General features: G+C 35.9%; 1 protein-coding gene across 24 annotated transcripts in view; it reads left to right on the top strand.

The window, feature by feature from the left end:
• The window catches only part of RBFOX1 (RNA binding fox-1 homolog 1), a 950,329-nt gene that overhangs the window by 880,044 nt on the left and 43,232 nt on the right, over positions 1–27,053 (top strand). For all 24 annotated transcript variants that reach the window (XM_088523038.1, XM_088523037.1, XM_088523031.1 and 21 more), the window contains 2 exons: positions 8,019–8,099; positions 23,930–24,062. In XM_088523038.1, the coding sequence (XP_088379164.1) occupies positions 8,019–8,099; positions 23,930–24,062 (214 nt within the window). The remainder of the gene's footprint in view (positions 1–8,018; positions 8,100–23,929; positions 24,063–27,053) is intronic.

Below are 27,053 nucleotides of genomic sequence, written 5' to 3'. Positions count from 1 at the left end.
CATTATAGTCGAAATATTTATGAAAAATTAATAAAGCCAGTAGAAAATGGAATTCAGCATCTGTACTAGCTATTTACACAAAAAATCTTCCAGAATTAATTATGCCTTATGTTACATTATAATCAGCTTTTCATTAAAATGTATACCATTATGGAAACTAAACAAGGATTATGCAAAGAATAATGCCAATGACTGTTATTTTGTGAAAGATTAATTCAGTTAATTGGCTATACATTTCAATCTGGGGCAAGGCTAATTGACATATATTTATCATTGTATTGAAGACTGCAAATTTTTAAGAGAAAATCATGGATTCTGTCAGTATTAGCTTTTTAAAGATGTTTCTTCTGCTTGGATTGTATATTTAATAACACAGCATGCAGAAAGTTCTGATCCTGTTCCTCTGATCTCCCAAAGAAATTCTGTACACTTGATTATTTCAAGATATTTCCTAGTATAGTTTCAGCTTTGTCACAGAAAACAGAGGACAGGTAAGAAAGGAATTTTTATTTCTTTAGTGTAAAATTTCGGGAAGTTTAATCATGCTCTGGTATGGAGGTGTCACTTGATATTGGCTTATGACCTTGTGCACAGATAGTATGTGGGAAAAAAAAAACACAAACTGGGTATTTACTGAAAGTTGGAGTTCTTGCAAAAGGGAGAAGAGGTTGGGAGAGGGAGATGCTTTGGGCTTTTGTTTGTTTGCTTTTTCTTTTTTTTTAAAGAAGAAAAAAGTCTCCTGTAGATGTAGTTTTTATTTATTGCAAATCAGCCTGTCTTTGCAGCTGGTAAGCATAAATCAGTATTGTAGCCCCTGTGTGATGCCAGTTTTCAGTATCAGCAGCTTCATATGATTCACCAGTGAGGCCAGAACTCTGGAGCTGAAAATGCTTCCAAAAGTCAAATCAGTTGTTGCTGTATTTACAGGAAGGATATACTGGGGTGACACAGCAATGCCAACAAAAGTTGATAGAATTGGCATGGCTGCAAAGGGAGGCAAAGTACAGAATTGTTACAGTGGCTGTTCTGAGATGGAGAAAGCAGAACAGAAAAAGCCTATTTAAATAAGCATTGTAAGAAGGGAGAAAATAGGGCCAGAACAAAAGAAAAGGTAGCAGGATGCCTTTCCTTATTCTGACGTCCTAACTCAAAAGCTTGCTTTTCTCTTCAAGCTGGCATCATAGAAATGCTTGTTGGGAGAGACTTCTGGACATCATACAGTCCAATTTCCTCTCTGAAGCAGGAGTAGCACCGATGCTAGCTCAGGTCATTCATGGCTCTGCCTACATCTACAAAGATGCTGATTCAAGACTTAGTTTGGGTGACCTAATCCAGTACTGCACTGTCTTCCTAGTGGAAAAGGCTTGCCTGTTTTGGAAGCTGGAAAGATAATATTTTTTTTCCAAACATCAGGGAGCACTACTCTTTTATTTTTTATTTTTAATTTATTTTTTCCTTCTCAGACAAGAATTCAAATGATTTTGTTCTTATCAAGGCAAGCACAACCAGGTTACTGGACTTGGTAGGCCCCCTCCCTCCTTCCCATCTCCCCCAGTAATGTCACTCTTCTCTTCTTATTTAATGTAAGCACTTCATAAAGGAATTATACTCATTCTTACAATCACTGTTTTTTTTTCTAATTTTGGCTGTATTGACTCCTCTGTATCATCTGTTCATTTTTATTTTCTGCTGTTTCCTCTAGTTGGTAGTAGCATCTCCCTATTGTCAATGCCATTTATCACTCTTCTCACTGAGTATGATGGCTAAGGAGGCTCTTACACTTGACAATTGTTAGAGCTGCACTTAGAAATTTTTTTGAGATTAATCATTGTTAGAAAAATCATGTGTACGAGAAATCTTATCTTAGGATCTTCACTAAGACAGTGCTGCCATCCCTGCTGTTTATTCAGGCTTGAGACATTATCACCGGAGTCAGAATGACAGAAGATGTTTTTGCTTCAGCTTAAAGTATGAAGAATTTCTCAGTACTATAAAGGTGAAATACAGAGGAAGCCTAATACTTATGTAGAAAAGTTGGTGTAAAAATTTTGGTTGTAATCTCTCAGATTTTCCTCTTTCATATTTTTAAGTGTTACTTTTGCTAATACGACAAAGGACAACATTCTGATTAAACAGGAGCTATATTGACCTTTGTCATTACAGCACTTAGAACTTCTTGTTCATTAACTTCTTTGTTCATTTATTTTTAATGTGGGTTTAATTAATTTTTAAGGGGCTATAAAGAAAGTTAAATAATTGCTTTACTCTGTAAGAGAAACTTTCAAGAAAAAAATAATATTTGGACTTCTCTTATTTAAAATGTCATTCTAGGGGTTAGCAAAATGTGTTCTGTGGCTTCCTGATTAGTGACAGATGAAATATATATGACAGTCTAAAACTGTGTGATTATAAGCATAATACTGAGATTTTTTTTTTTTTTCCCAAATGTCTTTCTGGCCTCCTCTTGTTAATATGTTATATGTGTTGGTTTGGTTTGCAGAACATTTTTGTGTAAAAGGAATAGGTTCTTTTTTCAAGAAACCATACTGGAAGCCTTGCAGCATGTGCACACTAAGCATCAAGTGTCCCCTCAAGGAGATAGGAGCTTTCAGACCAGGTTGGCCTTTGAGAGCTTAGTATCAGGTATGGTGGGACTGTCTGCTTCAGAGGACCGGGCAAGTCCAGCCCAGAGGAAACCCTTCAGACTGTGTGAGATGCCAGAGATGCCGTTTGAGAGGCCAGTTCATTATATCTACTGATACGGTCCCACCAACTGCTTGACAATATTGGCTTAGTCTTGGCATCCACGCTGTCTGCACCTGAGGTCCAGGCTCTTAAGACTGCGTTAGATGCCTAATAAATTACAAGTGAGACTGAAACTCAAATACTAAATAAGATTATATAAGGAAAACAAAACCAACAAAAAAAGAGCAGTTTCTAAGACTCTCTGAAAGGAGAGTTAAAGATGAAATGGAAGGTGACAACCAAAACACTTGTTTGTTCAGTCTTTGGATGGGTATTTGCTATGTTAGAAAAGTTAGCTGCAGTTATGGAGAGGAATGCATTCCTCTGATTTGGTAGAATAACAAAGCTGGAAAGATCCACGGGTTAGGATAGACAGGCAGGCAGACAAACCGTTCTGAAATGCGAAGTATAATATTGTTAATATAATTGAACTGAATAAAAAACAGCTTTATTTTTCTATTTTCTTCTTCTACTTTTCCTTGCTGCTTTTGGTCACTGGATTACAGAATCATCAATATTTTAGCAGAACAATGCTTTCATAGTACTTATTGAAAGTAAATTTCAAAATAATGAATTTTCTTTTGTTTACTTATTTGTGAACATAAGTGAGATTAAGCTGTATTTTATAGCGGTACGTAATCCTTGCTTTTGAGCTGGCAGATTCCCTTTGTGAACACATTTTGGGAAAATCTTTTAGCATTGAGCTGCTTCTAGGAAAAAAAAAAGAACTTTTTGGAAAGTTTAGAAGCATTGTAATGCCTTTTTTCATATATATTCTCCTGCAATTCTGGAATCTAGATGGGTCTAGGGGAAGAAACAGGCTAACTAAAGTAAGGATTATGCATGATGATTCAGTTTTTCCTCTTTTATGTTCTCAAATATAGCTTGTAACTTGGAATAATTTTTATGTCTAAATTAAGAACAGGCATTGCAGTAAGAGAATAGAACTGAGGGATTAATAAGCCCATATAGGTTTTTGAATGTTGGATTTATTGGTGTAGGGAAATAGATATTTTACATAGGAAAAAAGTATTTTGACACAATATGAGAGGATAAAATATAATTCTTGCATGGCAAAGGTGAAACTACTTTTTGTGCTCAGGGTAGAGGGTTTGTTCTCCTCATATTGCTGTCCTTATACATTGGGCAGATACATGACTGTGGCCCATTTTCCTTCATAAGGCAGTCTGAGAATTTTAACATATCGAAGGTAGATATGCAGCTCAACTTTTCCATGATGAAAATGGCTAAAGTTTTAAAGCAACAAACCATGTTGTGAGGCAAGAAATGTTAGGTGGTGTGTGTGCATATATACATATATGTACACATATATATGTATGCATGCACACGTGCACACACACACACACGCATATATATATGTATAACAGAAGAAGCCAAAGCTGCAAAATATGTTGCTCATCCAAATGATACCAAAACAGGGGTTGAGTGAATCTCACACATAATTTTTGCCAAAGCTGCAAAATCTGTTGCTCATCCAAATTATTCCCAAATCATATAAGCAATTACAACCCCAACATGCACACTAGTACACTGGACACTAAGCACACGTAGCAGCAGGGAGAGGTCTGTTCCCCAGAAAGCTCCTACTGTAAGGGCCTGATGAGCAAAGCATGTGGGAAGGATTGGTGTAATATGCCGTGCGCTTAGGGTGGGATGAAAACAAGCGTCTTGAATAGAATGTTTGAAGTAAGAGATATCATAAAATGTCTGGGAGATCCTCAAGTCTTTATTTATTTTTTTTTCGTTAAGTCAATGAAGAATTTATATAGAAAGCAGATTTTCATTTTTTAAGATAGAGCTTATTGATAGACACATACACATAGGTTAATGAATAACTGAGTGGATTTCACGTACTGTAGGACTAAGTTGGCAAGGGTGATTGCTTCAGTGAGTACTTACCCAAGGAGCACCAGGTAAAGTTAGGGGCTCTCCTTAAATTCCCTGGTCAGATGGGGTAATACAAGCTAACATACGTTGTTATTGTACAACAACAGCCTTTGGCTTAGGTGTTTCTGATCCATTTCTGTCACGCCCTTGAAATAATCCATCACAGAACAGTGTTTCAGACCAGCACAGACGGCTATTTCCAGCTAGAAAAGCTAGCGGTGTCTTACACTTTGGAATGGCAAATCAAGAGCTGCCCTTGGTTGTTTGTGAGGATGTTGGAAAACAATAGCAAATTTCCTGACATGTTCATGAAAGATGTAGCCTTCTGTTTCAGTTTTTTGTTTGTTTGTTTTTTCATACGTTGTGTATGAAAGAAAAATTGAAAGTAGAGAAAGAACAGTTGCAAAGAGTACAAAGAAAAACAATGATCAGAAGGACAGAGAACCAACACGGGAAGACTGGGCTTTGTACCATCCTCTTGGATTGGGGAAAAGGAAATGAAAGAGCGATCACTGAATTTAATAAACAATGCAGTGTTTAGATTAGGGATGTAAATTAACATGCTGTAATAATGTATGCAAAACATCATGACATAAATATTCTTTTTAGCTTTCATTCACTTTCCTGTGTGTTTTAGTTTTGTAAATATTGTTATAAAATGTATGAACTGGTGCTTCCTTGCTAAAAGCAGTAAGAAACTCTTACTGATAACACTGTAGAATTAGTGTGTATAAAGAAGAGCTTCTTTGTCTAAGGAGCTGAGCACACAGTAAGTTAGGGCGTGAGCTTATTCTTCAGTAACTCTCCTTGGATGTAGTAACCTACATCTCTTATAAATTGTAACTCTGATTTTAGATACCTGTGCATTAATACCCCATGTAGATCAACCCTAGATACTGCCTAGATTAATCTCTCCCACTGAAAATGTTTGCACACTTATTCCCTTCTTACAAGACAGGTGGCTCTACGCTAAATAGAGCTCAAAATCCCGGTCATCTTCAGAAGAGTACCCAGAGCTTGGTTTGAACCCGGGTGCTTTTCCCATAGGTGAAGTATTTCTCAGTGATGTAGGAAACCAGTTTTTCTACTTGTCTCAGTGCTTCACAGAGGACCTAAGCAAGCAGGAGGGTCTGGGGCTATAGATAAAGCATTGCAGGAGGAGAAGTATGAATGCAAACATTTCTGACTTGGAAAAGTATGTTCTTGTCCACAGTGCTATCGTGTAACCCATTCTGTTATGCTATAATTCTAGAGGAAAAATAGCTTTTTTTATTTCTATTGGGGATTTAAAGTTGTTTCAGTGTTCTGAGGTTTATACAGATTTTATTGTAAATAATTTAATCTTTCCCCAATTCTATTAATGCAATTTAAATATTTTGAACACAAGAATAAGCTGCAATGGAAATCTCACTTTATTACTAAGCTGAATTTTAAAAGTTCCCTATTTTTCAAACTTAATATAATATATAATATATCTAATAAGGGTGTTTTACATGTTTATGTTAAACTACTGTACAAATTCAAAGGCAGAATGTGGTAATATAGTTAGAAAGCTTGGTGCAACTGCTTAAGTAAATGCTAGTAGCATGGATAAGGATAACCTGTACTGAAGTATTTTCAAATTAGAGTAACAGGAGTTAGATTTTCATAAGATGAAATTAGAAAAAAAAAATCAATGCAAATGTTAGCTACAAAGATTAGCAAAACATTTCTAACTGCATGCTCTGGAACAAGTAAAGGGTTGTCTAGAAGTTAATTTAATAATGCAAATAAAGTACAACCTTTAATTAAAAAAAAAAAAAACTCTGTATTTACTACATTTACTTGAAGTTGTTACAGTTAAATGTTTTGTAAAGACTCCTGTAAATTAATATTTTTAATAATTACTTTTTGCATTTCACTTGATAGGATGGGCTCCTATATACGTTCAACTTTCTTTAATTTCAGGGCTTCTGCGGTGGCACAAGTTTTGAAGCATCTTTGCTGTTAAATGCATCCATATTTCAGTGTACACATTTTCATTGTCAAGTTGGTTTACAGGTCTTGTTGATTTTTTTAGCCTGGAAGTAATGCTTGTTTTCAGGGTTTCCATAGGTTCATTTACTTAGAAGCTGCTACTCACAAATTTTTTTTTTCAAGGGAGAGATTGATTGATCAAGATTGATTAATTTTTTCCAATACAGGTATAGTGAGCTACATATGGTCTTAATTAACAAGAATTATATATTTTTAGTTTATTTTGCCTTTCAGATTAGTAGTGGAAGACTGAAAAGAGTGAGCATTTAATGCTGTGGTCTGGGAAGGTTAGAAGTCTAATGGGATCTTTCCTTAGATTTCTAATATTCAGACCTAGCAAATTTGCATCAATCATAGGAATTATTTTCTTAGTCCTTATGTCCTAGATGTGTTTTCTACTGACAAGCCTCAAATAATAATTAAAGAAAGGGTTCCTGGTGGAAAACATTTTAATACATCTTTTGAAAGAACAGGAGTCTGGTGACTGAAAAAAGTTGAGGATTGGTAAATATTCAAATAGTACATGGGAAATATGCCTGTCATTTGCAATTAACCTTGTCATCCCTGCAAAATTTTATTTGTTTCAAATCTGTTTAACAATGCAGTTAATAAGTTAATGCAAAACTTCTCTTTTTATGTCAAATATTTTCAAGTGAATATAATATGTATGAAACTGTCTGATTCACAAAGCCTAAGAGCTTGAAGTATGTGAATACATCCACAAAAAAAAAAAAAAAAAAAAAAAAAAGGCAGGATCTGATCTTCCTGATGGCCTATATTCCTCAAATGGGGAAGGGTTTTCTCCAGGGTGAAAGTACAGCTGGTTCTGTGAGCATCAGATACCAGGCAACATTTGGCTCGTGATGCTAAAATCTATTTATTGGCAATGACATTGAAATCATAAAGCCTTAGACTTAAATTCATTTAAAAAACAAGAAATAATCTAAACTTCAGTCATTCCTTCAAAATGAAAACTCACCACAGAAGCATCACTTTATTGCTTTGGTTATTACTTTTCACAGTTTTAGGCTTTTTTATCGTTTATTTTCCCATGTTTCATTGTGTTTTTTTAATCCTGAACTCCCCGTATCTAGGGCCATTGCGTCCCGTGCTCCTCTCCGGAGGCCGCGGCTCCGAGGCGCTCCCAGGGCAATGCTGGTTGTGCCGCTGCGGTGGCGCCTGGGGCGAGGCGGGCGCGCGAGCGGGGCGCCTGGCGCGCGGGGACATGGCGGCCTCGCTCCTCGTGCCCCGGCGCTGGCGGGGGCTCGTGCGGGCGGCAGGACGCCCGCGTGGCCGCGGGAATGCGGGCAGCTCCTGAGCAGATACCACTCTCTCTCTCTTTCTTGTAGGCAGGGTGCTGCTGTGCCAGGCAAACCAGGAGGGATCTCCCGTGTACAGTGCCCCCAGTTCTCTAGTATACACATCCACAAGTAAGCTAGTGCTACGGCTCTACTTTTATTCTGTGACAAAAGCGTCTCGATGTGAATGCGACCCCCTAAAACTGTAAATGCTCCCCATAGCTCGTTACGGTAAATGTGACGTTGATAAGTAATGCTAACGGATAACTCGCGATTTTTGTTTGCATCTCCAAATGTTTGCACTGTTCTGCAGTAATGCTCAAATGTTCTACAACAACAGTGAGGCTCTGTATAATCCAGCACTGTTGTGCACTCTGTGTTTTGTGTAGAAGATTAATTTGAAGTAAGTATTCCTTTCTGGTCATAATTTGTAATTAATAACTAAAAACTCTTGTACTTTGCTGGCTGTTTGATTGTAGCAGGGAAAAGAAAATGAAAGTAGGGGCATTTTGCATTTTAAGAAATTGGCCTAATAAAAATCAGCAAATACAAGCTGAGACCATGCATGTTTCCAAATGAAACTGGAGTTATTGATACCATTTCTGATATACTGATACCACTTCTGATACACTGATACTGTTTCTGAAGTCTAGTCTAATGAAAAAGTAGCTGAATGAATAATAATTGTGATTGTGATATGGAAATGTCTGAAGTGTCCAAAGATGATAAAAATCACCATGTTCTATGTAGTGACTGTTGAAATGATCTTTGGAACCAGATACGCCTCGCCAACCACTCAATAAGAATCTCTTTTTGCTTGTTGTGGTCCAGAAAGTCCTGTCCATGGCTGCTCACTGCATCAGGCTGAGCAGCATCGTTTTGGGGAGGACCCTTAGCAGTTTTCCTGTAAAGAAAACATTTTGCAGCATCTGATTCAGCAAATGATCTGATATGCTCTTTATGAACACTGTATTCACTGTAGAATGGAATTCTGCTCTTTAAGACACCATTAGACTGTCAAATTAATTAATTTATCTTACCGATTAAAACCAGGAATGAGGACCAAGGAGTTCCAGCTCTACAGAGATCAGCTCTACAGTCATGTAACTCTTTTAAGTCTGTGAACAGCATTATCCTCACAGCTACCACTTTTATAGTATAAATATGTGAGATACTTTCAAATCGGAGATGCATAGTAAAGTAATTAAGTGTATGAAGTGTTTTAAATTGAAACTGAAATTATTAATGAAATTTTAATTTGCTTCCCAGAATATTTTGTACTATGACACCTTTCCCAAACAAGATTTTTTTTTCTTTTGAATCTTGTGGTAAGATAGAGAGGAAATAATTATTGTGTAACTCAGGAGGACGGTTCCCTACTGTAGGTGTTTAGTTTATTATTCCATTTTATCTTTAATGCTCCAAACAGTTGCATCTCTCCCTAGAAAATTATCCAAGCAGCTGATTCATTTCTCTGTTAGGGAGCCTTCGTGAGGATGGAGGCGGGGGGCAGATGTTTTCTGTAATTCACTCTAAATAAAACCTTTCTTAAGTGTACCCTTACGCTCCTATAATATCACTGTGTTCTACCCTAAAGAAATTATGTCTGAGGTTGCTGCATATTTCCATTCTTATTAAATTCCTAGATAGTCACTGTGTCTTTAAACTACGTTCTTTGTTTCCACTGTTTCTCAGGAATCAATCCCTTGGAAAAATCTTATGGTGTAGTACTGCAGCTTGAATAACAATATCCTAACAAACACCTGTTTGCTCTTAATTATGTCAAAAAGATAAGAAAACAGACTTTGCCTTTCTGTCTCCCACTGGGCAATGTGTAGTGCACAATTTCATAACAGAAGTCGTCAGGGTCCTTTCAGGAGAAATTGCTGCACCTTGGTTGAATCTGCACATCTGCAAGTCAGGATTCTTTTTTTAACATTAGGAATAGAATTTTGTATTGTCAAAATATAGCTTCCCTTACAGGGTCACAACTCCTGCTAATATGAAATTATTACAATCACTAATGATTGTAGTTCATTGTAATTAGTTTTTTTTTTAAATTTCTCCTTATTAAAAAAGTTTCAATGAAGGTATAAAATTGGTACATTTCAGTAAGAAATGAACAAAGAATTCTACAAAGAACTGAATAGGAATGCATTTTGAGTTTTGTCTTGACTCATTTATATTCTTTTATTATTATTTTAAATATTTTCTTCTACGCTCCATGCTTGATTTAAAGTATTGAGAAGAAAACTGATAAATCAATGTTAAAATCTAGAATACTATTATTTATACTATCACCATCTGACCTTGACAACAGTAATGCAATCCTCATATTTCAGCAATTTTTAAATTATATGTTTTGCTGTTGCCATTTTTGTTACTGTGTAATATTTCAGAACAGCTCTCCCTGAAATAAGTAAGAGGTTTCAAATCTGTGTCACTTGAAGGAAATGGAAGAGCCAGCTGTGATTTTCCGAGCTGAGAGGTTTGGATTTCATTCTATGCTAATGATACTTAAGCATCTTCAGGTATTTGCAAAGTCTCCATTTGGAGAAATGTTTTCTTTACTTTGATTGTTCTTGTTTTGCTTTTAAGTTGACTTCTGTCAGGAAGGATGGAATGAACTATGGTTGTGAAAAGATTTTTGCTTGATTTGCTTGGCTTTATTTCTCACTTAGCTTCTGGCCTTCTCATTTTATTGGCCACTCGGCAGCTTTAGCATTGGCTTTTGACACTTGATCCCCAATTCCTGAGCTAGCCAGAAAGAAGAGTGTCTCTTGGAGCTGCCCTTTCCCACCTGGCTTGTTGCATTTCCCCAGGAAATATTTGCAGTACCCCATTTCCCTGTATAATGATTAGTTACACCTGTGAATATGTCAGGAGATGGAAAGATGGCTCCGCTTCCTCCTATCACTTCTGGCCCTTTGCATAATACAGAAAGAAATGAGCTGTTTCTCCTGCAAGCAGTGGAACAAATCAGTAGCAATAGTCTCTCATGCCTCATCTGTTCTCTTCTGCTGAAGCAGAAGATGGGAACTGGATCAGCTTTTCATTTGCAGCTTTTCATATTCTGAGAGTGGATAATTTGTTATGTAGAAAGCATAGATTCAGCCTGCAAATGTGCCCTTGGTGGGGCAGATTACTTGCCTGACTCTGAGCACCAAAAGTAAGGAAGCTCTTGGTCTCATCTCAGTTCCTGCTGTTTCCCATAGCGTTGACATCCCAAGAATAGATTGGTTTCTATTAAATTTTTCATCATCATCATTCTAATACAGAAAAGTAGACAAGAACTGGAAAGATAAATCTCCAGAAAATAGAGATTGTAGGACACCAAGGCCTAACACGGTAGTAAGGATTTGCTTCCCAGAATCCCATGATACCTCAGCCCTGCTACATGGAAACTTAATGGATCCAAGAGTTTGCCCACATGTAACTGCTATAGGTCCTTTCTGTTTCCACCTGTTTTAGGCCAGTTGCTTCTACAGGAAATTTTAAACTCCTGAAAAAATTTCTGTGTAATGACTAATAAAAAATTCAAGCAGAAAAATGTTGGGATGTTTCCAAAGTGAAGCCACTTGAAGAACGGTATGTGAGAATTCCCCTGCTGCACCAGAGGAAGATTTAAAAGAAGAAAAAGTTCTGTTGCTTAATTTCTGTATCACTGTCATTAAAGGACATTATTTTGGCAGTGTGTGTAAGTTTAAAAGAGCAAAAATATTAAGCTAAATTTATGCAAGGACTTCCAAAAACTACTAAGTGTCTAGTCTCACCATTTGCCTATAATGTCAAGGTGCTTGATAATGTGAATTAAACTGAAGTTATTTGGAGCTAAAACAGAGGTGCCAAAGCATGGAGAAGAAGGAAGATGAAAGGTCACACTCATAGAATAATTCAGGTTGGAAGAGTGAGGTTTTTCAGGTCAGCTTTAGGTCTCTAACATTGCAATAAAGTGACAGAATTAAAAGAAGAAAAATGTGAAGTGTAGAAGTCAGATATTTATTTTATGTACAAGGGCAAATGAAGTTGACAGCCTATTTTTTAATTGATATATTGATAGCAATTTTTGTAAGTAGTAGTGGAATTTGGCAAAAATGATTTAAGTAGTACAAATGCTTATAAATCAGTCCCATATTGTTCTTGTTCTTTATGTAATTGTCTGATAAAACTTTCATCAATTTCTGTAATTAATCTAATGGTCTAAATGAATTTTCAGATCACTGGTTATTCATTTCAGTATAGAAAATGCCATTAAATTGAGTTTAATTAATACAAAGTAAGTTCACAGTCCATTGTATAATTAGAAAAGAATTCTACTATTTTAACTGTTTCAATTAAGAATATTATTTTTCCTCTCATTTTGTTTTTCCATTCGTGGGCTATTCATACTATAATAAACAGTGTAAACTATTATTAATTGAAATATTCAATACTCTGTGCTCTTTGAGTTTCCATCCGCAAAATATCGATGCTGATAATATTTTTTGTACTTGGCTTTCTGACTCTTTTTAAACAGAATTCTGTCAGTGCCAAATCCATAATCCCATGATATGCCCCAGAACATCTTATTTGTCTTGATATTCCTTTCATAGAAATACATATGACAGAGAAGCACTCACCAGAGAATACTTTTGCTTTGCGTCAGACAGATATTAAAACAATAAACTATGTTGCCCTGGGATTTTAGCTTATGAGCAACCAAAAAACAACAAGGCAAAGATAAGATGTTTTTGAAAGGTGGGAAGGCAGTTGATTCCAAAAATTCCCTGGAAACCCTTACTCTTGTAACATTTTTGGCAGGAATTATTTTTAATGCTTAAGTTCTTTTAAAGCAAATCAGGGGACTGTGTTCCATTGCTTTAGAGCTCACATTAAAAATCTCCCTGAACTGTGCTAATGATTGTAAGTTATCCATTACATGCCCATGGAGAAGTAAATCTAAAGCAGAAGCTTAAAGGATAAACTATGCTATAAGGACATTTTGGTTTTTTTTATGTATAGTCTCCATTAAAATTATTTTTTTTCTATGGCACTAATGGATTGAAGTGAGAGCTCTGATATTTATAGTATGTTCTGTGATATTTTTAGTGCCAGAAAGATTACTATGTAGTAACGATGTAAAAAAGTAAAATAGTAGGACAATATTACCTTGAGACTCTATGCAGCTTAAGTTTAGGTGCTCCTGTCCATTTCTGTTTATTTTTTATTATTTTATTTCTGACATACCCCAGTCTGGATTGACCTGTACTTACTTTACCATAAAAACTGCTCTAAATTCAGATATTTTCATCAGACAGACTTAGCATAGGTCTTAGTGTTTCCACAATTTTTGTGTAGAGTTTTTTACTGTTATTTTTAAGGAATAAGGATTTTGAGTCATCAAGGGGTAACAGTTGCCTGAGGAGAGTACTGGGGACAATAAGAATTTTAAAAGTATATTTTGTGGAGAGACTTAGAGAAAAAGAGAGGTAAAAGCATGAGAGAGTTGAGAGGGTGGGAGAGCCATCTTTTGCATGGTAAGGAGCTTTAATGACTATAAATGTTACAGATATTTGTTAGAAATCAAGAGGGTGGTGGATTTAAATAAATTTGTCACACCTATTACTGGAATGCTAAATGCAGTTGGATTTCCTCCCTTATATTATCAAATAAGATAGTCATATTTTATGGAAGTCTAGTCAACCTTAGCTGTCATGCATTCCCTGTAATAAGAACAGGGAACTTTTTTTTTTTTTTTTTTGAAGGTCATGTTTCATTTTTCAAAACAGCTCTGCAGTGTATAATACTGATTTTGAATGGAAATCCTGCAGAGTGCTGTTAAGCATTACTACATGTATTTGGCTATGATAAAATCTGTCATTTTGTACTGTTGCTGCTTTAGTGCAGGGAAGAAGCCATACTATGCTCTGCAGGCTGCACTTCGGAAAACTACAATCACGAGTTTATGCTTTGGCTTGAAAAATCAAGTGAATTATGCCCTATTATTAGACAATTTTCTGCAAACCTTTGATTTTTGCAATCCTAGCTTTTTCTATTTGCCCTCATAATTGTGGCGATGAATTGCAAACAGCAAACGGAAGCAGTCATTGATGATAGGAAGATGAAAACCTTTTCTGTGGCACAGTCTGAATGGGGAGCACTGCATACTTGTATCAGAAGAGTGTGGTTTGCTGATATTACTGGATTTGGTGCTTTGCCTTTTAAACTCTTCCTTACATGCTAAAAGCTAGTCCTTGTCGCCAGCTTCCTCTTTGCTTAAGTGTGTGGTATCCTGGGAAATCCCATCATTGGTGTTGCAGTGGAGACAAGCTACACTCAACCTGTTGGTGTTGCATGTAAAGTTTTCTAATCAGATTGTGAAGTCCTAATGGTTTTATTTATTTATAACATCATGTATATAACACTATTTTCATTGCTTCTATAAAGCCTTTTCTGTTTGAAAATTAAATGTTTGAACAGCTCGAAGACTATTTATGCCGACTTTTTAGTTCTGCTGTAGGAAAACAATTCTTTCCTTCGGCAAGCAGTTTCATTTATGTACACTGCTGTTTATTTGAATGTAATCGGTTCCAAAATATGTGTTTAATTTGAATCTCTGCCACCAGTTGAAAAATGGATTAATGTTTTCTCAAAAATATTCACACAAGAAAAGTCTGGGAAACACATTCACAAACTATACAAGAAGAGAATAAATACAGGAGACCAGGAGGTGCTATTGACATATTTTTTTTTAAATCGTGGAATTTATTCAGCATTCTGTGAGAATGCTTTAAACAAAGTGTACTATAGACAGGCCAGGTAGGTTCTGCCCACAGTAAAGAAAGGGCATCTTCTCAGTACTTTTAATAGAGGAAAGATTATACTGATTTTGCTCTGAGGCATAACAGGAGGCACAGCTGCACATGTTAAATATGTTTTTAACATAAAATCAGGTATTATAAAGAAATTCCTCTAATAGTAACTTTGTGGTAGTGCTAAAGAGATTCTATTAGGCCCTTTTATCCAGAAGAAATTGAAATGCTGTAAATTCTGTTGCAAATGTTAGAGTAGACAGTTGTCATTTGGAGGGAAGGCTAGTTATATAAAATTCAACATACAGGGCAACAGCTTCCTTGTTTTCTCAGAAACTTAAAAGAATTTTTGGCAGATTGGTTCAGCAGTAAGCATAACCAGGATGCTCCTGAACTATTAATTGCAATATCAGCTGTCTCATCACCGGTTATTCAGATACAGTTATGTAATAAAGTAAAATTAGACTTCTCAGAATTGGCAGTGAGCTAACTCTTCAGCGACTGCTTCTAGCTGTCCCTTCTCCTCTCTGGTGAAATGTAGATGTACCACAATACTTAATAAAGAACATCTGTGAAGCAGCCGAGATAGTTGAGATAAAATTTATGTAGATGTCTAGGATGGAATGTAAAAGAAAATTTCTGAACCTCCTTGCTAGTTTCAAGTGCCCTTCTGCTGCTTAAATAAAACCCATCCATCTGCAGCTTCCTTGTCTTTCTTGTTGTATTTCTTGCTGCTTTCTCTGAAAAGAGCTTATTTTACAATGGTCTACTCAGCTAGTGATGTAGAAATTAGTATCTAGATGTTTCCTGTGCTATTTTTCTTATTTAGTGGTGCTATGAGGTATGATTCTTCAAGTCAGAAAATAACAACCGATACTCAAGGTGTTCTTTAAACAACCGTGTTTCAGATTTGTTTCCTACTGGAAATAAAAAATCTTTTTTGTTCTTTATTTATTTATTTATTTATTGGTAACATGGCATATTGCCCTTCTGTAGCTGTTTTCAGAACAAATGTCTTTTACCTTCTGCACATCAGTAGCTTAATTGGTGACTAGTAAGTCACCAGTATGTGAACTGTATTGTCCAGCATCTATAAATATGAGTTTTTTCCTTCCTTCAGGTCTGTTTTTAAGTGTCTTGCTATTTGTATTCATTCTTGCATGATTTGTTTAATGATGCTGGTTTTAAGACTATTGCAAAAATCAGACATATCCTAAATTATGGACCATGAGTAACCATCCTGTTAGGAAAATTGGATGGTTAGAACTGAGTCTTAGCCCTTTCAGTACACAGGAGAATAGTGAACTGTATTTAGCATTTTTTTGCCTTAGGATCTGTGTTACATTGTATACAGCATCCTTAGTGTAGAATCCTGTATGCAAAAATTCCGTATTTTTAGAGTTATGTTGTTTTTGTGGTGCTGTTTTCATTCTGCATGCTGGATACTGTTACTTATTTATAGTATTCAAGCTAGCACAGTTGACCATATATCAAGTTATTCTGTCAAGCAATTGGAAAGTTGTTAATTTAGTAGGTTTTGGCCTAGCCTGTCAGATTTGATTTCAACAAAGACTTATTTTGGTGTCACTCTTTTCCTTGCATTGTCTGACAGTTGTTATTAAAACATGGCTCTTAAAACCATGTTTTATCTAGGAAAATCCTCCCTCAACCTATATGTCACTTTTTTGGTAGTATTAACACATTTAAAATCTGTATGACAATTTGCATCTCTGTCTCTTTGGTTATTTCTCTCTTATGGCTAGCATTAGATCAACAAACTGGTTTTATTTCTGTCACTTTTTGCCCAAATTGACCACAACCTCAGAAAAGACCTGACAGCAATTTTTTTTCACAGCTTAGTAGTTCTGTTGTGTTTCCCTCCCTTGGATACCTAAGCCACTGAGCAATCGCGCATTCCTAGGACAGGCAGCAACCTATATGAGCTCAGACATAATCAGAGATGGCAGTAGTATGGGATGAGGTAAATTTTGTTCCTTCCGTTTCTTCTGAAAACATTATAGGTTATGTTAGAATTTCCCTTCTTTAAAAAAAAAAAAAAAAAAAAAGTTAATGGACTCGTGTAAGATTTTAAACCTTTCCATTATTAAAGAATCTAAAGAATCGTGCCATCCAGACCGATTTTCTTTCTTACTACGTAACTGACTGTCCTAAACAATCAAATGACTAAATTCTGGCACCTCTTTATGATATTCATCTAGTTTTCCACAACCGTATCCTTTTGATTTTGCTTAGAATTTTTGAAAGCCCAAAAACCAGAAACACAGTTGTCATAAGAGAAGTTACGGAGCAATTTGATCATCTACATTTTTAGTACATTACACATTTGTCTGTTCGTTTAAGATCAGATGGAGCTTCTCTGATTTCTAATGTCTCTTTTTCTTTGCATTTTAGGTATTTTGTTGTTTGTTTTTACTTAGAGCTTTTCTTCTTTTAGTAGGTTCTTTTGTGAAATGTAGATCATTCATTAGGATATGAAGTATGCCATAACCTTATTTGATTAAGTACACCAAAAGTAATTTGACTACCAATTACACTATTGCTTGTTATTTAAAGTCTTGTATAATTACAAATTATGTCTTTGTGTAATTGCTTTTTAAAAATCAGTTGCAATTCTCAGTTATCTCTTTTTTTATTCCTCCACATTCTCCACTTGTTTCTTGTGTTAAGAATAATCCCAAGTCTGTGGGATTTAGGAGGCCACATATTCAGTCCAGTATAAGAAGCATGTGATATACTGGAGTTTCTGATTAAAAAAAATAAAATAAAATAAAGTAGTGGTATGAATACCTATAAACACCAGTGCTGATCTATTTATTTGTATATCAGAGGAGATGAAACAAAGGATGCCACAAAAAGAGAATAATACCATACTTAAAAGAGTTACAAGAAAATATCAGTGTGAGCCTGACGTGCAAGTTGTTGTTATGATAGCAGATCAAGTAGATTTGGAGACTAATTTAAGATAAAGGCAATCAAATAGCAAGTTTTGTTGCTCCAGGTAATTGTCCTCCTACTTCTTAACATAAGAATAAACATTTTATATAGAAGGTTTTTGTTTGTTTGTTGTTGTTGTTGTTGTTTTTCCAAAATACACTATATGTTTTTGAGAGCGTTTGCTTATGTTGGAGATTTGTTGCAGAAAAATCTTGCAGTCTTTATTTTACATGTATGTGAAGATGAAATAGTTGAAAATGGTATCTTTAAAGCAGTTCTCAGTATGTGCTATTTTTAGAAAAAAAAGCAATCTTTCAGGGCTCACTATTTTCTAAAACATCATAAAATTTAAGAGAAATTTGGGGCTAATTTGGATTTGACTTGAAACTTTATGCATAGTGTTGAGTAAAGGTATTCAATTACAGTGTGCAGTGTTTTGTAAGTAACTGTCTCACATAAAAAGTTAATTAATCAGGTCTGTGTCAATTTCCTTGTGCCATGTCAATTTGCAGCAAGGTAATTAATCACTAATCGCCCAGCATGCAGCAAACTGAGGGACGATCCGTGAGCCATTTATTGTTATTTTTTTCAAAATAAATGGCATACAGAGCCATGAAGAAATGCATCTTGCCTTCCATAATATTTTTATCGACGTTTTTGCATGTTGTAATAGACTTCAGCAACAAGCAGATGTAGTTCAGTGGAATATGAATATTAAAGAAACAAATGAGAGCAGATTTATAGGCCATTGCTTTTCTGTTATGTCAGTTTTGAGATTAAACTGAGCAAATGAACAGTGAAAAATTACTCTTCCATGTGGAGAATGGTGATTAGACTTGTACATTAATTAGAGATTTTTGTTTTCCTTTTCAATGCATTTCAAATGAGAATGTCCTGTAAGAAACAGTTTGTCCAAAATGCAGATTTATTCATTCCTAAACAACAGAGTCTAATATTGACATGCATTTTGGTACAATGGTAAGGAAATGATTCTTTCATTAATTTCAAGAAAATGTTTCAGAAACAAATATATTGTGAATGAAAGAAATAGAGGGGCCCAGGCCTGCCTGAATTTGAGATTCATGTCAAAAATCCTTTGAATTCAGTCAACTCATAATTAAATCCTAGGGATAATCTTCTCGCAAAATAAATATGACAGAGGAAAAAATGTCTTCTCAGCTTGTTATTTTTAAACATTATGAACATAGTCGTTTGACTCTCTAGCATTTTAAGAATGTAAATATACATAAGCTCATTTAAAAGTCTTTTTATGTTAAAATATGTATTAATGGAGCTCAAATTGCAGTGAACTTTAGACCATTTATTTAAAAGCAGAGATATAGAGGCATCCTCCCTAACATCTTTTTTTTTTTTTATAATTCTTTTTAAGAATGCCAAACTTAGTGCAATTAATTGCAAGTGAAAGCTCACTACACAGGATACCTCAGGGTAAATTCCTGATTTTGTTCCTGAAATGGCAGATAGTACAATAGGTTAGGTTATTCTCTTCCATCTTCCTCATCATGTTACCAATTATTTCTATTATTTTTTTTAATTTTAAGTCCAGAAACTAGGAAAATGTTTCTACAGCAGGGATCCTCCTAAACTATGGGAGCAGCGTGCATGTGTCTTCCTGCTTTTCTAGCAGTTAAGTTACCATGCAATAAATTAGCTACAGACTCATTCAAACGTAATGTAGCATTAAAATTGTTCACCATAAATATTTGAAAACTTTGGAAGGGAGATGGCCTGGTAGTTTGTGCAGAGGAGGAGAGATTAGGAGTGATGAGAGGTAGAGTCACTCATCCATTTTGATCACACACCTTTCTGGAGGCATATGGCGCGCTCATGCACGTTCAAACCAGAGCACAAATGCAAAGAATAATTGCCCATTAAAATGGCTGTATATTTTTATGGCTTTGATACAGAATCAGCCCCCTGTTGTTTTTTGCATCTGCTACTCTTCCATTTATCCCAAAGCTTTAAAACTTTAATACAGTGTGTATAACCCTTAAGTACTTTTTACCAGTTCAATTTTCCTCCTCTTGGGATCTCAAGCTTTGATAGTGTTCAGACAGTCTTTGTTTTCCAATATATATGTTGAGATACCTAGATGTCTAGAAAATGCACTTAACTCTCATGTACATTTAATACAAAATTAATAAAAGCAATGCCTATGTATTACATCTTCTTTCAAAACTAAAGGTTGGATTAAATTTCAATTGTGAGCATAAAGGTTAAGTTCCTCTCCTTTCCTTCATCCCATATATGTTTTCTGCATTCAATCATTAGTTACCTAAACTCTACCCATATACTCATATGACTCTTACTGATACCAAAAGGCCTTTTTATTTGCTTAATCATTGTAGTTTGCTGCAAGGTTTCATAAAGCAGATCTAAGCTGAAGTTTCATGAAGGAAGTACCTTGACAGTGTTCTTGTAGTGTATTCAGAGAAGACACCTTTTGGTTATTTCGTTCTTGCCCTATCAAGAAGGTGACTGCAGAGATTTATTTTAAGCTCTTTGTGAACATGTGAAAAGGTCATGATACAAGCTATTATGGTTTATTAACTCAATTCTGTTTTTATCATAACAATGCTAGACTTTTGACTTTGTATCTTATTAAATATAAATGTAGAACAAGTAAGTTTAAAAAAGAGATTTTACCAACATATTATAGCAAAAGAATTTTTTCATTTAGGCTGTAGCACAAGATGATTTGTGGCCTTTTTGATCATCTTAATGGTAGAAAAATGCAAGTGCTTTTACAGTATATTGTTTTGTTTCTTTTTTAATCTATTTGAAAATGTCACATTGCAGGTCCATTGTAGCTGGTGATAAAGGAACTGATTTTTTTTGTTGTTGCTATTACAGTCCTGTCCTGTTCATATGTGAATAGCTGTTTGTTTGAAGTTTGAGTTTGTTTGGCTTCATAGCTGGTTATGTACAGTCCTTAAGAAGCTTTTTTTTTTTTTTTTTTTTTTTTTTTTTTAACCTTGTATCATCACCCATAAAGTTTAGTTGGAAAAATTTTCCTTTTCCCAGTAACAAATGAGAAGAATTCCAGTCATCAAATTACTCTGATAAATTTTAGCTAGTTTTGATTAGATGTGGACGCAAATTCTTCCACACTGAGATTCAAAGACATTTTCAACCCCATTATAATAGTATTTTCACTGACTGAGTTTCAGCAGTTTGGCACTGAGGCACTAAAGAAGGTTGACCTGCAAATTACAAGTCATTAGATGTTTGCCCCTTCTGGCTAGTATGTTCATTGCTTTTGGGGCTATTGCTGGTTGATAATACTTAATGCTCCCTGATGGCAGAGCCTTCTCATAAAATTGTTTTTATGAAATCCATTCTTCAGTTGTGTTCTAATGATGCTACTTCTGTTGGTTGGGTTGAGGATATTAAAAAGTTAGTAGGAAAATAAATTCTCTAGTTATTTCAGGCTCTTTACCATTCCACATTTCACACTTGGAGTGAAGTAGCTTCATTTTTATTTGCTGAACTAGGTGACATGAACTTGCTGACTATTTTACCCCAGCAACAATCCCAATCTTCAATATTGCTACCTATAAACAGGAGCAGTATTTTCAGATATTCTGGATTTTTTTTTTTTTTTTAGACTGAACCAATCATCTTCTGGGTATAGACATAATTCTGTTCTGACCTATGAATCTTAACTGCTAGACCTCAGTTGATGGTAAGGCTTTGGAATGCTATTCTCAGTTCCTTATTTCTCAGGCCTCGTTCCCATCATGGCTTATCCTCTTCCTGACAGAAATGCAGATCATGCTCTAACCTCTGCAGGCTCCCAGTTGCTTCTGTAGGCTTTTTTATAGCTTTGCTTTAGTCTAGACATTTTATGCTTCATGATTAATGTTCTTTAGGCTGAAGTACCAGTTGAGCACAGGAAAACAATGCCATTACAGCAGGCTTTTCATTTTAATACATCCATAAAAAAAATACAGATCATAGGAAAATGATAGAACACCCTTTGTGATCTGAGCCATTCTTAGGAATGCTGGGTTTGGCCTCCATTATGTGTTCTCATTTCAGTAAGTATTTACAGGCTAAGCATTTTTTCCAGCTTTCTCTCTCATTTAGCCTTTTCTTCTCTTTCATAAGAGAAAGCCTTCTTTCTCATAAAAATGTAATAGCGTTTAGGAAAAAAAAAAAGATATTGTTTTCTGCTTAGTTAGTTTCATTAGAACTATAGTTACTCATGTCTTCTGAAAATCGAGAGAGGTCCATATTCACATATATGTGCAAGATGAGTGTCTGTGTGGAGTAAGAGTTAGTCAAACACTGCATTTTATAGAAGGATTGTCTAGAACTCTGAATGTTTCGTTGAAAGAGCTGACTAACTGCTATCTAGATGTTAGAACTATCTAATCATCAAATTGCTTTAAATATTGCTAAAACATACTTGTTAATTACTAAGAAATAATTGTTGAAAACGTTCTTAGAGCAAGGATTCCCTATGGCTTGCAAGCCCCCAGTGTTCTCTGCACAAGGTGGCTTGAGCATAGTTGTCTTTGATTTTCTTTACTTCTGTATTTTCCAAAGGTATATTTTCATGTACATATTATTGTATATTTAAAATTATTTGTTACAGCATCTGATTTTAAAAAAAAGTATTTCCATTTTTCCCTGTGGAAATACTTTCTCTGAATTTTCCAAGCATCCAGTTCCTTAAGGCTACAACACAGTTGATTGCAAACTTAGCAACGATAGATAAAGTTCTGTAAGTTCATCCTCCAGATTTTGACACTTCTCTTTTTTAGAAAAAGAAGAATAAAAATATATTTCTGCTTTTAAAAAGGATGATTTTCTTCAAATGTCCTACCGTAGTTTGGTTTCATGTCATGTCTCAGACATGTAAATCCTTGCAAAATTACTGTATAAAGTGTTTGTCGATGAGAGGAATCTAGCAAAGAATTAAAAGCACTGTAGTAAGATGATAGCGGATTGTTCATCACAATTTCAGTATATTCTCTCCTCTGTTCAGCCAGCTACTTCTAAATGTTGCGAACTTTTCATTTTATTTCTAATTCAAAGGTTCTTTCAAATTTAATGCTAAAACAGATTGAAGATATGTCTGAATTGAAATCAATTTGTATTTCAGACTTGAAAAAGTTGCTTTGTAGTTGTTTTATACATTGTTACCTCCAGTCACTTTTATTATTACTAAATAATACTTCTTTATTATATACCTTTACGTACTGAAAAAAAGAAATTCTATGTAATGCAGCACAACTGAAATAACACATGTGCCAACAGAGCTGGATTTGATTTTCTTGTCTCACTAGTAATTGCATTTCAGAAATTCCTCTTCTAATGTTTGCTATCAACACATAATGCTGTATGTGTTAAAAGGAAAAAAAGAAATAGTGAAGTACTGATTCATCATCTCGTCAACTCTGAGAGAAAGCAAAGCAGAAAGTTTTGCTTCTCTTTTCAATTAAAAAGTTTATGAACAGAAATTTTATAGTTATATTACAGAAAATCTCCAAATGTTACTGCATTATTGCAGCTCAATTTCTGATGAAAATATTTTTTCTCTGATGACTATTAATGTTCACATTTAGTTGTAATGACAATATAAAATTTCTTCTTCATGTGTCTAAATTGTTTCTCTTGGGTCTGACTGTTATCTGAATTCCTATAGATACTTCTGATGTATACAGCTCTTGCCTTGAAGAAATTACAGTTGTTAAGAACAAAGTACAGTCCCTATATATCTGAGAAAGGTCCTGCAGTATTTTTCTTTCCCTGCTACACAGTTCAGTCCCAGCTAATAATTAACTTATTTTAAAAAGCCTGTTGCAGGTGTAGAATTTTTGAATAATTCAGGGGGCTAATGGAGCTCACCTAGTCCCATCCTAACCCAAAGCAGAGCCCACTCAGGTCCAGTAATGGCACAGAAATATCTTGGGCATTGCAAATGTGACCCAGAGCTGAGTGGTTTTGGACTCTGAAGTCTCCTGTTAGCAGTGTTGGCTGCAGCAATCAACATTATTTTTAATGACTGTCTTCTAGGCCACATCGAAATCATGGTTTTCTACTTTCTATTTGTGTACAAAGGTTTTGTGTAATAAAATTTGTTAAAGGACTAATAATGCCCTGAATTTGCAGCTCCTGCAGTGTCTTACCTTGCTTTGTGATGCTGGACTGATGCGAGCCCTCTGTGTTCCTCCTGTCTCTCCCCAGTGCCAGGATTCCCTTACCCTGCGGCGACGGCGGCGGCCGCGTACCGGGGCGCGCATCTACGAGGCCGAGGTCGCACCGTGTACAACACGTTCCGCGCGGCCGCCCCTCCGCCTCCGATCCCGGCCTACGGCGGGTAAGCAGAGCGGCCTCCCTCCCCATGCGCACCGAGCCCGGCCTACGCGGCGGCGGCGTCCGCGGCGCGTGCACCTTGCACGGAGGGGTGAAAAATGACTGTAATTTGGACTGCCACGGTCGGTAGCCTTCAGCATTTCAGATGTCGCTTATTGTTATGTAAATTCTCTTAGAGACTGAACGCTGCAGAACAGAGAAATTGCTCCAGCTAAAGATACATTTTCAATGATCGCAAACATCTGGTTATTAAGGAGGTTGGAACACGTTAACTTCGTTTTTTGTTTTTTCTCAAATCGCCCACTAAAAGTTGTTTCTGGAGCTGATGGTTTAGGTTTTTTGTTTGTTTGTTTTTTAACAGCAGTGTGTTTAGTTTTTTTAGTTAACATCTTTACCTAGGTAGAAATCAAGGCTGCCTTTCTGATGGCTACATGCTTTTCATGTCTGTTTGTTTAAATATCTTAGGATTTGTCTGTCATTGACCTACAGCTCCTAAGACCAAGTAGTAAATTAAAGAAGGAGCGAAATTCATAGCAGTCACTTTCAGAAACTTAATAAACTTCACATAATTCAGAAATGTCATAAAACCATGGCATTTCTGAGGGAAACAAATTTGCCTTGTCACCCTGTAAATGCTGAAATGGAAGGCTTTTGTATGATGCATGGGATCTTAAAGTCCTGGTATTGTAAAAAAAAAAAAAAAAAAAAAAAAGTCAGCTATTAGGAAATGAGGCAATTTAGGAAATTGGTGAATTCAGTGGCTCCAAGGCCAGAACAATATTTTGTGATAGCACCTTGTAGTAGATGTGCCTCTCCTGCCCTGTAGAGCAAGCAGATGGTTTAGATAGAGGTTTGGAAGGTCTTTGAGTGAAGGAGGTTGTTCTACCTGCCCTCGCTAGCTCCCTGTCCCACAGCTCTGCTCTTGTTGCGGCATGAGACCGTCCTGTGACCCTGGCCTCTTACTTCATGGCAGGGACAGCCAGGTCTGTCCTCTTACTTCATGGCAGGGACAACCAGGTTCTTTTTGCTAGCTTTTCCCCCCGACACTCTGCTGAGAAGAGCTAGCGGATGGTGCTGGCAGGATCCTTTCACACTGTTGGAACACAACAGTGAGCTTGGGAGGTGTTGGAAATGTGTAGGCTGAGCTGTAATAAGGTTAGGACTTGCAGGCTATAAAAGGACCAAGCAGTATATGTGGTGCAAAATGAGGCACAAAATCTCTTTGTGGATATTGTGATCCCATCGTATGTTTGGTATTGTTGTGCTAAGGGAGTGTTGGTGTGTTTTTTTCCAGCTGCATTAGTTTATTTAGATCATTCACCAGCCTCTTACAATTAAGCTGGCCAAATCCGTCCCTGGGAGGAAGCACTTTCCCATGCAACGTTTATCCTGTTAAGCCAAGAGACACGTCGTTTTCTAGACAGATTTGCAAATACATACAGTCAGTCGATCATTGAGCTGTTTTTTGGGGCGATATTTGGTTCAGACACTTTGGCTGCTCCTTTACATTAAGCAGAATCACCTCAGAGAACTAGGCTGTTCTAAAAATTGATATAAAAATGATGCCACAGAAACAGTTTATTTTTGTAAAAGTGTTTTTTTCTTTCACTGCAGTTCAGTAAGCGGAATGATGCTACCACAGGAACACACCGTGATTTTTGTAAAACAGATTGCCAGCGTTAGCTTTGGGTGGGGATGACATCCCGCCCACGGCACCCTCCTGTTGTCCAGACTGTCTCGTCTAGAGATAGTCCAGGTGTTTCTGCATGGCAATGAAGGGAGCAAGGTTAGAATGTCCTCCAGGTGCAGATTTCATTTCTGAATGCCTCTCACATGGAATCGGAATTGTATACATGATAGAAGCATATATATTGCATAGTACAGCACAAGTACATATTTTCAAATTTTACTGGGTGCCTTTTTTTTTTTTTGCATTCATATATGCTTTAAAATAAGGCACCGCTTTCTGATTACACAGAAACATTCTCTAACTTTAGTAATTTTTGCATCAGTTCAGACCTTAGAGGACCTCTGTTGCATTGGTTCAGTGGAATTAATTAAGTTTTATTCTGAAATAATTTTAGCAGTACAGTAGTTTTGGATTAGTATATTGGATTTTGTGCTAGTAACATCATTTATGTAGTAACACCATTTGGAATTTCTTTGACATGGTTTGTTCCATGCTTAACCCATCATTATTCTGACCTATCAGAGAAGGAGAAAGGGACGTTCATCAGGATGATGAATCAGGATGATTAGCATTTCCTCCTAAAGTATCTCTGGTGATTTAAAGATGTATCATAGACCATGCTATAGGAAGGAGTAGAAGCAGGATAAGAATATAATTTGCCTTTAATGTCTGGGAATGTGGATGGTTTGAGAGAACTATTCCGTTTGTATGTATGGGAGTATATTGGAGTTGGTGAGTAAAACAAATGCAGAATAGCTGAGAAAGAAACTGAGTGTAATAGAAGAACATGGACAGGAAGGTAGGAAGAATACCAAGAACCCAATCTCAAAATAAAATAATTTTGGGAGGTTGGAGATGGGAGTAGGAGGAGTAACAGATGTTATTCTGGAGCTATTCCCTTTTGTTAAAATAATTAATTTCAAGTGCTACCTTCTATCTGATTCAAAAGAGAAAAGAAACTACATTTTACCGTAAATGTTCATTCTCTAATTCTTTATGCTGGTTTTAGGAAGGAAGGTTAATTAATATAAGCTACTATGTTTGCTAATTTTATACAGCTCTTCTCATAAGCTTCCTCTTTGGACTCTGTGCTTTGTATATATTAGGAATAGCTCAAGCAAACAATCATGTTTTGTCAGCACATAGTGACTGATGTCTTCCAGCTTCATTCTCTGCTATGATGCCCTCAATTAATTTTCCAAAGAAAATAGTATAATTCGTTCATAGCGAAGAAATACTGAGACTGGAATTAGAGAACACACTAAAAAGTTCGGAGCAGCATTGTCACTATCAACTCTCACAGAA

This window comes from Tinamus guttatus, unplaced genomic scaffold (assembly GCF_059628265.1).
Source record: "Tinamus guttatus ecotype Peru unplaced genomic scaffold, ASM5962826v1 Tinamus_guttatus_pri_ptg000172l, whole genome shotgun sequence".
Lineage (NCBI taxonomy): Eukaryota > Metazoa > Chordata > Aves > Tinamiformes > Tinamidae > Tinamus > Tinamus guttatus.
The sequence above is the reverse complement of the archived record's forward strand: the minus strand, read 5'-3'. Positions and strand labels throughout refer to the sequence as shown.